The sequence below is a fragment of the Aptenodytes patagonicus genome, chromosome 3 (assembly GCF_965638725.1).
Source record: "Aptenodytes patagonicus chromosome 3, bAptPat1.pri.cur, whole genome shotgun sequence".
Taxonomy (NCBI): Eukaryota; Metazoa; Chordata; class Aves; order Sphenisciformes; family Spheniscidae; genus Aptenodytes; species Aptenodytes patagonicus.
In genome coordinates this window covers 57,729,012-57,746,955 of record NC_134951.1, presented here as the reverse complement: position 1 = coordinate 57,746,955, position 17,944 = coordinate 57,729,012, and the positions used below count along the sequence as shown (strand labels likewise).

At 40.7% G+C, this 17,944-nt stretch overlaps 1 protein-coding gene across 1 annotated transcript in view; it reads right to left on the bottom strand.

Moving 5' to 3' along the window:
• RFX6 (regulatory factor X6) overlaps positions 1 to 17,066 on the bottom strand; it is a 38,054-nt gene extending 20,988 nt beyond the window's left edge. Inside the window, exons 1-6 of the mRNA XM_076335478.1 lie at positions 16,868 to 17,066; positions 16,403 to 16,559; positions 14,626 to 14,749; positions 13,006 to 13,067; positions 5,099 to 5,176; positions 1,506 to 1,533 (exon numbers count right to left, since the gene is read on the bottom strand). Of these exons, the coding sequence (XP_076191593.1) occupies positions 1,506 to 1,533; positions 5,099 to 5,176; positions 13,006 to 13,067; positions 14,626 to 14,749; positions 16,403 to 16,559; positions 16,868 to 17,066 (648 nt within the window). The remainder of the gene's footprint in view (positions 1 to 1,505; positions 1,534 to 5,098; positions 5,177 to 13,005; positions 13,068 to 14,625; positions 14,750 to 16,402; positions 16,560 to 16,867) is intronic.
• Between the last annotated feature and the right edge of the window lie 878 nt (positions 17,067 to 17,944).

The window sequence follows — 17,944 nt, the reverse complement described above, 5'->3', positions numbered from 1 at the left end:
ACCTCACTAAAATACTTGACATGGTGTCACCATGGGAAATGATTAGTTATGCTGGTGAGAATGGGGATTAGTACAAGAATGTAAAATGTTTAAGAAACGGACTCCAGCTGAAGTGCTAACAAGTTGTGTTGACAGGGAAACTACTGGCTTGAAAAGGGATTGAAGTGAAGATTCACAAAGATCAGACCTGGGGCTGATCTCATTGAACATTTCATAGATTAAATTGGCTGACATGAGCTAATGAAATCATCAGTAAAGAGGAAGACCAAGAGGTCATGTAGAAATATCTGGATGGCTTTGAGATAATGGCAATAAAGGGGATGAAAATCAATAGAGCAAAGCTACTCTCTCAGGGACCAATAAGAATTTCTGCTATCAGCTAGGAGTTGTTTATCTGGAAACGAAAAAGGAGAAAGACTTGCTGTGTATCAGTTGATCACAGAGGGTATATTTAGTCTGGTAAATTAAACGGTGTCAGAAAACATTCCCAGGTAATACTGGAACAGTATGATTCAGAATGGCCCCTGGCATTCTTTTGGCCCATGTCAGTTAGCACTCTCCCAAACAATTTCATGTCATGCTTCAACAGTTACTGCATGCTAGGGACTTTTCTCCGTGGCAATGTGGCTGAGATGTGCCTATGTTGTTTTGTGGGTTCAGGAGTTTAATAATATGGATGCAGGCTATTCCATGCCAGTTGAACTCAGTGTCAAAGAACAATCCTGGGAGCGATCCTTAACCTTAATGTACAATAATCCATAATTTTCTAGTATAAATATAACCAGAATGACAGTGACTATACCATAGTATACAATAGTGAAAATGTAGGCTACCTGTGGGGGAAAAAAAGCCAACAAACAAAAACCAAACGCAGTTCTAGGGTTCATCAGAAGGGATATTTCCAATAGAAATGAGAGACATGCCATTTACAAGACTTTAAGCCTGATTTTTTTTCTATAAAGATATTCAAATCGGAACAAGTACAGTGAAAGGCTGTAAGGCTGACCAGAAGTAACCAAAAGCTGCTGCTTGTTCCATCTAGCAAGCAAAAGCAGCGAAAAGACGTATCGCAGGAAAATGTCACGAAGAGCAAGAAATAGAGAAAGGCAACCCTGACCAGGAGGTATAAAAAACAGTTTATTCCAAAAAACATCTTCTGGCTTCCAATCAGACAAATGAGGTTCTGAAAAAGCCCTCCCGCAAAAGTAATGGATGCAAAAAAATAAGCTAGAGCTTGACCCTTTGCTTAAGAGGGTCTATTATGAACCTCTGTGGTTATGGGGAACTGGACTGGAACAGGAACCCCAGAAGGTGCCTTCCAATCTTATTTTCCTTTGAATATTTAGAGGAGCAAATACTCAGCTTCATGAAAAAAAGGTTATACAGTCTAATCTTTAATGAAAAATATTGCTGTAATTCTCAAAGAAATTAATGTGAAGAAAACCACAGGTCACATAATATTTGGATTATAACAGAAGTGAAAGGAAACAGACTACAGCACTTACCTCATTCTTTAACTTGCTTCCAGAGAACCTTTGAAAATAAACACGTTTGATTATTTTTTCACAAGCAAAACATTTTTAGAGTTTGTGTGTATATATATAAAATGATACAGATATATAAAATAGATCCATTAGAAAAATGATCACATTTCTCCAAATATAATTATAATCAAAATCATGCTTTTTTCTTAACTTCTTCCATTGGTTTGCAAGTGTCTGAGTATATTGGGAAACCTACTGATGTCTTCTAAAACATGAAGATTCAGATCATTGACCAAACAGCAAAGTATAAAACCCAGTTTCAGTTTTTTCTTTGGGTCTTTGCAACTTCACAAATATCAAAAGGGCAGCATAGGTGCAAGTCCATAAGGTCTTTACCAGGAAATACATAAAATTTTTGATACCGCTGAGTAAATTCAGAGTAGAAAAAATATATCTAGAATTTGCAATTCTCAGGAAAATGAAGAAATCATAGCAATTTTCCATTCTTTTTCACCACAGTATTATTTTGATGCAGGTGAAATGCATTTCTGAGATCAAAGATTCATTAACTGTCAAAAACATGTTGCAGTATAGTGAATGTCCTATTAAGAGTCCAACGTGGAGACTGCCAATGAAGTCATTGGACTATCAGGCAACTCTTCAGTGCAGAAATTAGACAGCACACATTTTAAATTATAACTACTAAACCAGAGAATGTGTAATGATAGAGATTCTAATGGATCAGTATAATGATAAATGTTGTTTGATTATTGTTATTCCCTGTTCTGCTAGCTGCCAACTGATAAGATGCTGTGGGCAACATGAGGTCTTATAATTATTAGCGGCAATATTGTGATTTCATGCTGTTGAGATGCTCTGCCGGCAGGACAGAAACCAGAGGCTGAGCGGTTGTGGAATTCATAGAATCATAGAATCACAGAATCATTGAGGTTGGAAAAGACCTCTAAGAGCATCGAGTCCAACCGTCAGCCCAACACCACCATGCCCACTAAACCATGTCCCTAAGTGCCTCATCTACACGTCTTTTAAATACCTCCAGGGATGGGGACTCCACCACTTCCCTGGGCAGCCTGTGCCAATGTTTAACCACTCTTTCAGTAAAGACATTTTTCCTTACATCCAATCTAAACCTCCCCTGCCGCAACTTGAGGCCATTTCCTCTCGTCCTATCGCTTGTTACTTCAGAGAAAAGACCGACACCCACCTCGCTACAACCTCCTTTCAGGTAGTTGTAGAGAGCGATGAGGTCTCCCCTCAGCCTCCTTTTCTCCAGGCTAAACAACCCCAGTTCCCTCAGCCGCTCCTCATAAGACTTGTTCTCCAGACCCCTCACCAGCCTCGTTGCCCAATTCCTCCTGCCCAGGCCAGGCACAGGCACCTGACAGTTCCCATCACATGATTATCCAGCATATGTTACCGAGTTCCCTTGGTTGTTAATAAATGAGTGTGAAAGAAGGTATCACTCCGTTGATTACAACATGGAGCCAATTAGCTTCATAGCTGGATGTATTTGTTATGGACTGTGGATTTCCACATGTGCAGCAAAATGTACACAGAATGTACAGCAAAAACACGAGGCAGCATCTGCTAGCATTGCTCCTCCAGAGTCTTAATTGCTACCTAAAGCTACCCTTCACACAGTGCTGTGGATAGTAATGATTTTTGGTCTTAGGTATGTTCCTTTCACAGTGCAAGGCTTGATATTTAAAGGAACCGGGAGGTCAAATTTACAGTGGAATTTAAGGATTCAGGCATCTGCAACCCTGCATTTAAGGACTATTGTACTCAGCTCAATTACCTAAATATTAATACATGAATGCCAATTAAATTTGAAATGGTAGTAGAGGCCTATATTTAGGCAACTAAACTGAGGCCCATTGCTCCTTCTAATCTTTTGACAAGCTGCCATCTAACATGCAAGCCTTGTGGTAAAGGCCTCCATATGCCTACATTTGTGCATGGTCATGGTGTGCTCTGGTACCATTATCAACCCATATATTTTCCCTGCCTATTTCTGCCCCAAGCTTGATCCAGGAACCATTTTTATAGCTCACCTACCAGAACAGACATCAGACAAAAGACAGATTTTATGATGGATCATTATATGCAGCAGCCAGCAACTGAGAGATTCACTCTCAATTTTGAATCCCTGCACTGCCTGACACTTTCCTTACCCAGAAGCTTGTTCTTAACCCCAGGCTACTGCGTCATTCTCTTCACACAGACAAATCCAACCACAGTGATGGCCCAGACTGTGCAAAATGAGCATTTGAGCTTCTGTTCTAAATCAGCTAGGGAGGCAATTTGACTGCTGGACCCTGAAAATTCAACTTCTCATACATGACAACACAAGTCCTAACACAAAGAAAAGGTTCCTAACTAGTGAATCTAGTGAATCTAGTGAGTACTCCTGAAAATCTTAGAGAGTATCTATGCCATTTTTATGCGAGCGTATACCACTGGAATTCCAGCTGTGGGGAATTTTGCAGAACCTCCACTTTCTTTGCATTCATTGCTGCTAGATTGTGCAAGGACAAGAGCTTTACATGAAAAGGGCACTGGCTGACATAAAGCTGAGGACTAAGAGTGATTATATACCCTTAAATGAAAATAACTGTCTTTTCGTCAATTAAATGAGCAATTTGTTCAAGATAATTCTGTATTATGAAAGAACCTCTTCTCACGGTGTACCAGCAACACCTCCGCAGCTCTGGATAGATACTGGACAAGGAAATAGCATATTCCAGTCTATTATACCTTAAGTCCTGCAGTGGAGAGATCCCTCCTTTTAAGCATCATTGGCAACGTTACCCTCGATTTTCACATTTGTCCTATTGTTTGGGAAAAGTCTCTTTGGATATAACCTAAATCTGCCAGCAGCTGATTTTTCTATGTGTGATTTTAAACTCATTTATTCCTTTCCTTTCTCAGAGTCCCCACTTACACAGGTATACTGCCGTAGACAATGAAAGCCGTCATTCAAGCCATATGTGAACAGAGACATTTGTTTTACGAACTATTAATCTTTGGCAAACCAACAGGCAGCTATCGTAATGTATTGATCCTGCTAGCTGTCCCTTAAATAAATATAATTAGAGCTTCCTGGGTTAGGTTTAAACTGATATTAGCCAGTCAAAGGACCTGTAAATATTAATCTACACTGACCCCTCCCTCCTGCCCACAGGTGCCAGCTTCACACCATTCTCCAGACGTTTCATAATGGAAAGCTGTCCTGGGGAAAGAACTCAGAGGGTGACACACAAGCAAACAAAATGAGACAAGCGTTCTGGAAATGGTGTTTTGCTGCCTTACACTACCTTGAACAAAGCCTCTGCTGGTATAAGTCGATGCAGCTCTACACTGACTGAGGTGGGGCCATACTGGATGATACTAGCAAAAGATCTAGATCAACCTGTTAAAACAAAATCCATGTCTTCAGGGAGAAAACTGCTACCTAAATCTGGGAATGCCAGACATTGAGATATGCAGCAATACTAGTTCTGGCATCAACAACAATTACTGTCCTATAAATACCTTCCTAAGACAAGGTGAAAGTTAGACCTGACTAAAGCTCAGAAGTTATGTTACTGTACCTGGTTAAGCCTTTTCCAGAATACACAGAGTGGTAATATGCACTACTTTCTTTAATGCCAATTCCATAATAGTGATACCTGTGGAAAAAAAAGAGGAGTGTTTATGAGCGACGTGTCAAGTAAAGCAAACTGTCAAATTGATTTTCAATGCTTTCTCAAAACTTTTCTTAACAGTGTCTACCAATTCCTTTCACTGACATGGAACAAAATCTGGTCTCATAGAAAACAGTATTGTCATGATTTGATCCAAAATTCAAGGCTGGGATCTTCTTTAAATTTAAAACACTCACTCTCTTACAAGAACGTAGCTGGAGCAGCAAATCTCCTAGAAACATGTTACATCTCTTTTCCCTAATGTCCATTCTCTTTCATTTTACTTTGTTTGTTGAAAGGGTGCTGGCTTTGATCTACCAGGTTTATTTTATCAGGCTTACCACTGTTATATTTAGACAGTCCCACTTTTCAGTTCAAAATAACTCGTCGGTGTACCCTATAAATTAGTGTTCAGCCTCCTATAACTAAAAATGCTAACATGTCATTCATGCATTGTTCTCTCAGGTTGTAGGGTGACCGACTCTGCTGAATTATTTAGCTGCTTAAGCAGTTCTCATCCACATTTGTCTCCCTTGCTGCTCTCCTGGAAATTATTGCTCCCAAACAGAGCTGGAAGAAGGAAACGTACCTATTGCTCAGCCTCTGCAGTGCTGAGCCCAGCACCTTAACCAAAGACACTCAAGAGGGTGGATTGGTGCTAAGAAAACTGGCTGTGCAGTAGATACTTATTACTTTCCACTGATTTTGCTACAAAAGAAGTGACCTTCAAGGATAAGGGCAGGAGAGCAAGCTGGGGGCAGCTCTTTCTTTACCAGTCATAGCAAAGTTTGCTTGAGTTCATCTATCAAAGGTGATAGGCCCTGTCTTATAAATTCCACTCAATAGGTTTAAAAACTGATTGTGTTAAACCAAATTTGTCTAAGAATGTTACGGACAGTATACTCAGGATCATTTGTTTTTTACCAAAGTTAGCTTGAAAACACCATGGCAGCTGGTTTAACTGAACTGCTTCAAAATAACACTTGTAGTTCAAGTACATTGCACGTAAACCAAGCATAACATAGAGGTAACACTTTGCAATGCGTTGCACTAATTTCACTGAAACTTCTCAAAAGCTTGAAGAAATGCACTCTTAAGACACAAAGCCCCCAGCAAATAGTTCATAGAACACATAAACAAAAGTTTTCAGCTCATCTCTGCTGTTCCTGGTGATGCTCATTGAAAAACAATCACAATCTTACTGTTGGTTCTTATATGGGACAGTCACAGATAAGAAAAAAACCCTCAAATGCTTTATATTTACAAAGCTGACTAAAGGCATTAGATACAAATGATATTTAAGAAAACGTTCATTAGGATGATATATTTGCTTAGCCTAGGTAGCTTTGAAAATCTCGGCTGAAATAGTCATTCTGTTTCTGGACAGACTGTTGCGTGCATTCAGGATTTTACAGCCAAGACATGTGACAGAAAGTGGCTGCTGTTAAACATCATAGCTTTTACTGTTTGCCTGAAACTGATGAGTCTACATAACACCACTAGATCGCAGTAGTACCTGGCGACCCACAGGAAGGCCAAAAGTTTCTCGCCTTTTCCTGGTAAGTTTTCTTGCCCTGTAAGTGTATTTTTCTGAGGGGTGGTGACGTGGTGAACTGACCGTTTTTAAATACCTGTTAATACTCAGAAGCTCAGACATAGGACCATCTGCTCATAGCAGTTCCCTTTTTATCCATTAAAGTTGGAGTTGGCTGATCAAAGCAAAGTGACACCTCCAGGTGGTTTAGGATGCCAATGGGACCTTTCATTAAATGCCATAATGCTAGACAGTTGTCCTCCGTTTCACATACGGTACTGTGTCACCTATGTTGTGAATTAAAGTCCTGAAGGTTTTCAACCACTACTTTTGCTTTAGGAGTATTAAACCGATAGACTTGGGCCAAAGACCTGGATCTGGAAATTCCTAATATCTGACAGAGTTCTGACACAAATGCTAAAGGCATGAACATTTTTTCTTCTTTCGTTAAAATGAAGTAATTTCAGATGTGACACAAGAGGTATTGAAAATATACATGTATGGAATCTTTGAAATAATAGCATTTACTTAGTCTTGACATTGCAAAGGTTGTGCATTGAACAGGATGAAAAACAAAATAGAGCTGTGACTGCTTCTTTAACAATGTTATCTGCACATTTGTCATTGGCCACATAAGCAAGCAGTTGCCTACATCTCATTCCAACACCCTAAATTTCCCAGTTTCAATCCCATGTCATTTTTTAAATTCTAAAAATAAAACTTCACACTTTCACCAGAAATTTGGAATTCCCTCCTGCTAAAGTTTGAGTGGGCCAGAGGCAAGGAAAAGCATTACTTCTTTACAAAGTTAGGATTCAATATCTAGATTATTCAACATTTAATTCATATTAACGTATTTGGGCTAGAAACAGGAACTATTGTATGATTTGGATTCTCAGGTTTCCAGTAGTAGGCGATATACTTGTTCCTGCTCTGGACTGCCCCAAGATATCAGAATTCACCATTGTGACATTTTGTTATGTAGAGAATAGATATTTCAATACCTATTTAACATGTCTTAAAGGCATAGCAGTTATTCTGATTTTCTTCAGCGATTCTTCAGTGTAGTTGAATTTTTAGTACTAAAAAATACAGCTTTCCAGTCATGACACAGAAGCAATGAAAAAAATTGTAACTTCTACTTTTCAAGCTCTGTCTGGCATACTTCACAGAGTAATAAGATATGAAGATTTTTATTCTCTTACAAGCCAAAGTAATTAGCTGAATAGCTTATTTTTGACTCCCTGTTGAGAGTAGTATGCCCATCCCAGACACACCGATAACATCTTTAGCCTACAACTTCAAGTACCTTCCTTCTGTCTCCTTATATGCATATTTCTATGTGTGTGCACAGTATATATGTATTTTACTATTTATATTTCTATTGTATAATTAATAAAATTAAACCAGTCATCACAAGGAACTCATTCTCAATTTTTGTAACAAACCTTTTAAAAAACAAGCTGAACTGCCTTCCTCTTTTAATTTCAGTGGTTTGTTGTAACATATGTTCCTACACAACTAGTAGTCCTGGTTTTAGCATACAATGACACAAATGATAGCTGATAAGAAAATGATAGGCTTAAGCTGTTCAGGGACTTGCAATAACTTGTTATCATGGGGCCAGCTGCCATATCAGTTTTATTAACCCACTAAATCACTCCTAATAAGTAAGATAATAGTTTTCAGACATGATGGATAAAAGCTAAGATTCACCATTGATCAAAGTCTACAAAGAAATTAAATTGTAACTTGAGCTCAAACAGTTTTCTGTGTGTATGGACTCAGCAGTATGTACGTTTTCCCGAATAGCTGCTCCAGGTAATTCATGCACCGTGAAAATTATAACTGAATTCTAGCAGTGACCACAGTATGTTCAACATTACCTATGCAAAAAGGCGGATTCAGAATCTGCTGCGCAGACAACTGTTGCTTATGAAATCCTAATCTAAGAGAGCAGTTTGCAGTATTTATTGTGCTGGTTCTTCTTCCACTCAGCAGGAATATAGAAAACTTCCCCTATATTCAGCAGTCTGGAGTGATTAGCATGGGCATATGAGAGACGAATGAACTTTGTTAACAGAATTGTGTTCAATGTGTTGTACCTTCTTGGCCAAGTGTTTAAATGAGTGTTCTAGTATTAACACTTTTGTACAAATGCTTTGTTGGATGTAAACACAGAGAGACAGACTCTGACTCAAAGTTCTAGGATTTATTAGACCCATTTTTAAGTCTCTCCTTTGCCCAGAACAGGAGATGACAAATGCTGCTTGGAATCAGAGGAGGAACTAACATTCGTGTATCATCTCACACCTTAGAGTAGCACCTGTATCCCACACCTTAGAGCAGCAGTTCTTTCTCAAATCCAATTTGTGCTCATGAGAATGCTAGAAAGAGCTTGGCCTTGTTTCGGTGTGGGAGAAAAACAACTTCTGTCACCTTGAAGATGATGGAAAAGGGAACTGATTTTCTTTGCTTTCTTCTGACCACAGCCAGGCTCTATCGATACATTACTGTGTATGCATGCAGTGCGCAGCAAGGAACTCTATTCCTGGGGAGTTAGCCTTTCTTTGCAATATGAGAACAATGCTTCCATTGGAGAGGAATTGTCTTTTTCCTTTCATGCTTTTGTAGCATCTGGCTCGGCAGAGCCCTGGACAATGATCAGAGCTCCTAGGCAATACCACAATACAAAACATCACTGTCAGGAATAGTTAGTACTATTACTGCTCCTACTAACATTATATCGAAATAATGATAGCAACAACAGAAAAAAAACAATGTCACTACACTACCATGCTTAAAAAAATAGGATTTAATTGCTAGTAAGAAGCATCTCTTACCAGTCCCAGTAACCCAGCTTTGTTCCACACAGAAACAGCTTATAACATTTAGAGTCCATGCTGACATAAAAGCAGAGGGTAACTAATCATTTACTGAAACTGATGAACAGTCCCTTAATTTCCTTATTAATTTCATGGAAATACTTCTGTAAATGATACTTGTAGGACTAACAGCTACCTGGTGAAAGCTGAAATGAATTTGCTCCTCAGTGAGACTGTGGTTCTGAGGGCAATATGCTGCACAACATCAGAGATAGACAAATAATAATCAGATTTTTATTTTATACTGCCACTTCCCTATGACTACTTGCTGCTGTATTCAGTCTCTGAACTGGAGATATTGTCATTTGTGCCTTTTGTGAGGCCCTTTTTTGCACAGCAAGAACAATGTAAATGTACCTTAGTGGAAACGACAACTGCAGAGGAAAAGTCTCTGAGGAAAACTCTGATGAAAAAAAATAAGAAGAAACAAATGCCAGATGTTCAAACAAAACCTGCTGATGCCTCATCCCTTTGAGGAAATTGTTCAAGAACAGTTAATCCATATGAAAATATGGCACATAATACCACCAAGGACAGTAGGGATATGGGATCTGCTGAAGAAATGCTGGGCATGAGGTACTTCTGTGCTAATACTGTTAAATGTCTTAGAGAAAAGGGGCATATAGTGACACACGTCCCAACACAATTAATTCTGTAGCTAGATTCCCATGTCAAAAACTAGATTTGAAACATGCCCCTTTACTTAATAGACGTTGACTTACTGTGCTTTAAATTATGCAGACACATGATACGTTTTGGAAGTTTGGATCCTGATTGGATCTTGTTTATCAATTTGTTAGATATGTCAGATCAAAAATATAATGAGCACTTGGGAGACTTTTCCACTTGTATTCTCTCATTCATTATAACTTGAAAGTGATTCTCAAAATATGTTAGGTTATGAACCTGACTAAGACTTACTTAACCAAGACATTGATGAATTAGTAGGCTGCCAAATATTCCTGCAGAGATTGTGAATGCCAGATCTCCTAAAAACTTAAACACAACACCAGCAGCAAATATCCATCTGCAAAGCTAAGTCTACGTCAGCTTATCCTGTAACCATAGCTGAACTTCACCACAGCAGACAATAAATGAAATCCTTCTTTTTGCCTATAAATAACCTTTCTAATAGTAACTCTCCTCAAAAACCCTCTATTCAGCGTCTATAGGTCATCTACAAAAAGAGAAATGAACTTCAGTTCCAATTTTCCTCTGTACAATACAGATTGTGTACTCTCTCCTGAAAAAAATCAATGGATTACAAATTTGTAAGACTGTGATACAAATTTGTGTAGACTGTGCAAGAACTGTTCCCTGTTAAAAAAGGAAAAATATTCTATGCAGGCTTTATTTCCTTTCCATTTTATTTTTATTAACGATTATTTAAAATAAACACTTGAGACATATTCAAGAAATAGAATGTCTTTGTAAAAATTTGGAATTTAAATTCTTCCCCACCTTCATTTATACTGCAACAAAACCTAAAATCCACAAATGACATCCCCTAACCATTCTTCAGCAAAACTAAGGTGGAATCAACTGGCTATTTCTTATATTTCTAAGGCAGAAGAAAACCAAGTGTAACAGCATGAAACAACCCCCCAAAATTATAAAAGTATACAACGCATCTTTCAGACATTCCTAATATATTGCAAAGCACTTAGGAAAACCACAATCTTGTAGTTTTTTGCCTTTTCAGTCTCCTTTCTTTTTGAGTTTTGCTTATAAATTACTGAAAGACAAGAGTAACTTTGTCTTTCAAGGCTAAGTTGTTCAAAATAAAGGTTTTTCCAAACAAACAGAATGTTTTGAGTTTCTTCTGTTACTACCAGTATTCTAGTTTTCTATCTTATTCATTAGCAAGATGTTTCTTTGATAATTTTCTGGGGTTTAGTTTTGTTTCAGTAAACCATCAACTCTTTGTGCTTTCTTCTATAAGTCATGGATAGTTCCATGAATCTTATTCAGTAAGTACATAAACACATTTATAATTTTAAGCATGAGAAAAATCCTAGGGCTACTCACATATTTAAAGGCATGCATCTCCTAAAATATAGGCATTAATAATAAATGTTTAATTTCTGTGTATACACAGAAAGCTAGACACAATATCTATCCTAATTTGCTCCTCATACCAATGTCTTATTTTTAGGAAAACCTGTTTCAAAATCAATAGAAATATACAGATAAGGATCTGGTCTAAATTTGATTTGGGATTGAAAACGTTAAGTTTTTGGAGAGTTATTTTAAAAGAACAAAATTATTTAACCAGTCCTATTTTATGTAGAGCGGTATGGGCACACTATTTAGGTTTAAATATTTTCTAAAACCAGATATTGATAAACACTGAAATAACAATTTAAAGCACAACACTCAGAAAAGCTCAGAGCCAGTCTTGGTTTCAGGCAATAGAGAGAACTGTTGTATTTTTGACTCCCCAAACAGGGATCGAAGTTTCCTAGAATTACCTAACTCATAGCTTGACACTAGGAATACCCTAGAGCATTATTTTGACTTCTCTACATTCCTTAAATCAATACACCACACAGTTTTTCGTTTCCTTAAGAAGTAGCATTCCCCTATTAAAAACCAAAATCAGATTGGGTACAATTCATCAGTCCTTCCTCAGCAGTCTTGATATCAGGACATAGGAGGGAGGGTGGATGTAAGGGAATATGTTGTTACCACTGTTCACCACAGTTTTACAATAACTTTATCGTGGCCAAAAGCATAATGCCAGAACCAGAATTAATTAACATTTCACCACAGTTGATATATAATTATCTGGGATCTATTCCCACAGCCTAATATTCCACGGATCAAATATATGTATTAATTGGAAAAATTATTTATGGAATGACTGCACTATAGGTTGTGTACTTTTCAGAGTTTTTATAAACTACTCACAACAAAGAGCAGACATATACCTTCTTCTCCGTTTAAGATAATGCTTTTTTCTAGTGTCTTTAAATTAATCCATATTGTTATGTAGAGAACACAATGAAAGTTGTTAGATTTGCAAAAGGCAAATAAAGTCACAGTTAAATTGCACATTATTTATAGGAAGATGAACAGCTGTAACAAAGATGAATGTACTATATAATGTTTTTTATATATAACATTTTGACATATATTTGCAACAAATGCATGGCTCTATAAATATAACGACAAGTTTTAGAAGCTTAATCAGTTTAATTTTAGAAATTATGCCTGCAGTAATGTTTTCAAACTCAAACTCTGTATCAGTTTCATCATATACATGAAAGTTATCACTTGCAGCTTGTCATTTGAATAAACCCCCCTGCCAATTAGTATATATCATGGAGGCATAGAAATACGTGTCATTCCTAGAATGTATTCTGTAAGTGGATACACAGATAATTGTGCCTTACTTTGAATGGCCCCTTGTTCCAAGCCGCCTTGTGGTAAGGAGAGGGAATTTCTGGCGAATGGTCTGTAGAGAAAATAACTGTATTAATTTCTAACACTGGTATACTTTCTTAGCAATCTCTTCATAGAAAAATCGTAGTGTAAATATATGGTCTAATGTAGTCCATGAATAAATATTTGTGACACTTATGTCACAACATAAACAAGTAAGCATGTTTTACACAGCAGGGATCCTTCCATCCTCGTCCATCTCGCTGTGTACCTCCAGTCTTCCCACCCATAAACTCCTTCCCACCTGTTCTTCCTTTCCGTTTTCACTTCTACAACTTAAAATCTAATTTTCTTCACCAGGATCCTGTTTCATTCAGGTCCCTAAAGTACAACTGCATCTTTTGCTTCAGAGATCTAAACAGAACCAGGAAAAGATCTGCCCTCTAGCTATTCTGTTCTCAAAGTCAAACAACAAAAAATAAATTGATTTTCGATTTGAAAAGTGTGATCTGAAGGTTAAAGCAAGCAAATATTTGCCTCACAGGTATTTCTGTGTCCTCCGCTATCAAAGTGCTGGACAGTCTTACACTTATTTATGCTCACTGAAACCCTATGAAAGTTTCTGTTAGCTCTATGCTGCACATAAAGAATTCATGTTATGTGATTTAATCCAAGTCAAGCAAAACATTCTGTCACTGGACTCCTGAGATTGAGATTAGTGCCCTAAAACCATCCTACTCTTCCTGTAAAGAATGATGCTTAAGGCAAAAGGTTTATTAAGTAAAAAAGTAATTCAGTAATAGCGGTCGATCTAGTAGATACATCTAATAGATAGATCACTGTCAAAACAATGTTTAAATGGAAAGCTACTGTCTTCCTCATTTATACTGAAACTGTGTAATGAAAATTAGACATACACTTTCTCAGTATATTCAATTCAAGAGGAAAGAAGTTAGTAAGTGAACATTTTATGAACTGGATTTTAAATCCATTGTTATTATTTAATTAAATTAATGCGTTTTGCTATGTATGAACAATTACTAGATCAGCAGTGTTTAAAAAAAGATGATCCTTGAAGCATTTTTGGTTTCCTGTTTCACTAACTACTCAGGATTTAATTTGGAGAGTTCACATCTCTCCCTTTCATTAAATGATTTCAGGATTAATTGTAGGGTAGGGTAGAAAAGAGGATGAATCAACAATTTTTCATTCAGGAGCTCTTTGTGTTATTAATTTTTATTCCCCTTCTTGTATTGCTTCTTGTGTCACATGTCACTTTACACTGCCTTTAGTATAATTAAAAGCGTCTTCCATGTCAGATCTGTTTTTGTGGAAAGAACCCTATTAATGCCATCATCAAAAAAGAAGACAACAACAGAGGAAAAAAAAAGCTCCTGGAGAGAAAGCATTTTTTTAATATGAAATAACAATAAATCAAAGGGAATTTCAGCTTCACTCTCCTATAAGGTGGTGTCATGAAATCCCTTCACATGGAACAGTGTAGTTAGTTTGATTCCATGTATGTTAGCAGTAGAAAACGTGAATTTGAGAGTCATTTTGACACAGGTGTACTAAATTATCATGCTATCAAAGAATTAGGTTAACAAATTATGAAGACATTTACTCTTTACCTTCCCAAAAGTTGCAGCACAGGCAGGTTCCAGCTTCTCTTTTCTGCAGAAGTCTAAATAATGTGCATAAAGGATGCATCTTGGTAAACAAACTCCTTCACAGACAATGTAGTTTTCTTCCAGCCTGTATAGAGAAAGAAACTGCCAGAGTTAAGAAGCAACATGCTATGTCTCCCCATCTTATTTTCCTTCTGGTTTTTGGTACTGCTCTCTTTTTTTTTTTAATTTTACTGAAGATTTCCATGAGAGCACACAGATGAGTTTCTACTGAACAAGACAGACACTAGAGACTGACTCCACACTTGGTGCTTAGGGCAGTTGCAGAATACAGAAAATCTGGGACCAGGTACTTTTTCTTAACGAGTCTTTTTTCAATGTCTGGACTTTTTTGCTTTTTATAAATTATTAAATTATCATCACCTAAGAGCCAGCCTTGCTCTGAAAATAAGAGCACTAACTAGACTATGAAAGACTGTCCTTTGAATAGAGCAGGGGCTTGAACTTGCATCTTCTGTCCCACTGTGTAACACCTGGGCTAATGTCTCTTTTCTTCCTACTTCTGCTTTTTAACTTCCATGCTGGACCTGAAACTGTTTCTTGACCAAACCATACTGAAAAGCAAAGAACTGGCTTTTTCTGAAGAGGTTGCATTTTTATGTAGCTTCCCAAATCAGTTTACAGAATACAAGTGCCTAGTGATGGTCATTAAAGTAAAATTTTAAAAACTGAATCAAAAAACTAGTTGTCTTCACTTGAACTGAACTCTTGGTAACAGCTGGGTATTTCACTGTTGCCCTGTTTCTTTTCTTTATCAATATACATTATTTGCTACTCCTGGGACGATGTGCAATAGATTTATTTCTCAAATTACACAAATCTGTAAGAAAATACTGTGTAGCAAATGCTGCATACTGACTAATTTTGCACTGACTCTCCAGACTCAAATCCTTACAATTTACACTCAGAAGTCAGATGTAAACTAGACTAAGAAACAGGGAAATTTGCATTACTCTCATTTTTCAGTTAGGAGGAAAAAAATCTAGATTTGCATTTGGTAACTAAGTTCCCATTTAATTCAACAGCACTCCTCCCTAATTTCAAGTGTGCTTTAATAGAAACATTTATCAATTAATGTCTGCAGAATTTGACCTCTTATTTGGTTAATTTTTGCCCAGATAAAAAGAAGTACAGTTAGGGTTTCCATGGATAGTAGAATATAATGAAAAAAAATACACTATAAGACAGTGAAAATCTAACATTCATAGCCTAAAAGGATAATTAAAACATCCATTCACAAATGTAATTCTTAAATAGTTTCATTTCTACATTTTTGATACATTTCATCGATTTTCTACATTTCATCGATAGCCACATATTGCGAGAATCTGACAGAGGTCTCTGTTAACTGACAAACCTCTGCTAATTTAAAAAATCAGAAATTTGGGGGTGGGTGTCCTTATTTGTAGACGAAGCTTATCTAGGGGAAAAAAACCCACCCCACAACCCCAGAACCCCAGACAAATATTTCTAAAAGAGCTGTGAGCTGTAACCCTCCTTGCCGGCTCAGCTTTTAAAGAAATGCCCCTTCGGGCCTGACGGACACACCGGCTCGGTCCTGCCGGTGGCAGCGGAGGGAAGACGCGGGGTGTCCCCGCCGTGCGGCCAGGCCCGTGGCCCCGAGGCGGCTCCGGGCGCGGGGGCTCCGCCACCGCCGGCCCCGCAGCGCGGTCGCCCCGGGGCGGGGGCGGGCAGCGGAGGCTCGCCGCCGGAGCCCTACCATTGCAGGGTGAGCTGCGTCTGCTTCTTCTTGTCCTTCATGATCTGCGTGATGCTCTTCTTCGCAGACGGGCTCTGGTCCGCGGCTTTTAGTGCGCCGTCGCGAGTGTCTGCATCCTCTCCTTCCGAGGGGAGGGCTTCGCTGTTAAAGCGCGTTTCTGAGCGCCGCGGGGGGGACAAGAAGAGAAACCCAAGGGCATCGTTACGGTCGGGCAGCACGCCGCCTCCTCCCGACGCGACTGCGGCCCCGCAGGAGCCCGTTTAACCGGCCGCCCGGCCCGCCGCTGCCTGAGGGGACGGGCCCGGCCGCCCCGAGGCCAGGCAGCCGCACCCGCCTTACCTCGCGTCCCCGCCGGACCCCGAGCAGCGGCGACGGTTCGGGCGCCTGCCGCGCCTCGCCCGGACTGCCCGCACCTGCCCTGACCGCGGGCTGAAAAGGGAACGCTGCCGGCACCCCACCTCTTACCTGACTTGATGCCGGCGGAAAGCGCCGGTTCCGGGAGCTCCCTCTCGGCGCCCGCCGCGGCGCACAGCCCCTCCTCGGCGTAGGGCAGCAAGCCTCGCCCCACCAAGCCCGCGTAGCAATCCTCCTGCGCGGCGGCGGACACTGCCTGCGCGGCCGGGAGGTGCAGGAAGGCGTCCTCTTGCTCGGGTCCCTTGGCCATGCTCCTCACCGGCGCCTGCTCTGCCCCGCCGCGGCGCAGGCGGCGCCCATGGGCGGCGGGCGGGACGGGACGGGACAGGGCGGGCGCGGCGGCCTTAGGGCGCGGGGGGCGCCGGCTGAGGCATGGGCCGCGCCGGCCGTTTGTGCGGGGCTCTGGCACCTCGGCGGGAGACGGTGTCAGCCAAGCGCCGACGCCGGCAGCGTGAGGGGAGGAGAGGCGATGCGATGCGATGCGGGGGCGGCGGCGGCGGACAGGTGTGCCCTACGGCGCTGTCCAGGGAGGCTGCATGGCTCCCGTGCGGGCAGAGGCGGCCGGGCCCGCGGGCGCCACTCCCTCCTCCCGGCAGCTCCCCCGCGCCCGGAGAGCGGGCTCCGCCTTGGATGGGGTCCCGGAGGTCGCTGTCGGGCGGCAGCGGAGAGGTCTCCCCGTCCCTGCCTCCCGCCTCCCCGCCCGCCGCGGTGCTCAGTCAGGCTGGTCGCGCCTGCCCGGGAGGGGACGGGGCACGGCTGAAGGCCCGGGAGGTTCAGGAGAGCCGGCCCGGAGCGGATCTGCTGAGGACTTAATGATTAACTCCCGCCGGCGGTGGCTCTCGCTGGTGTCGGGGAGTAGCTCTTGGCAGGTCGCCTCGCCGCGGGGAAGGCAAGGGGGCGGCCGCGGGGGCTCCCCTCATCTCTTCACGGCAGAGGGCGGCCGCGGGGGTTCTCCTCTGAGGGCGAGGGGTGGCCGACAGGCGCTCTGCTCCTCGCAGCAGCCTCTTGACAGCCACAAGGCCAAGAGGGGGAGCCGGCCGTGGCTGGCAGGCTGCGGGACCCTCCTGGGCACCGTCTGTTACTGTCAGTATTTTGTTATTTCCTAGTGTAATTTTGTGGGTGTTGGAA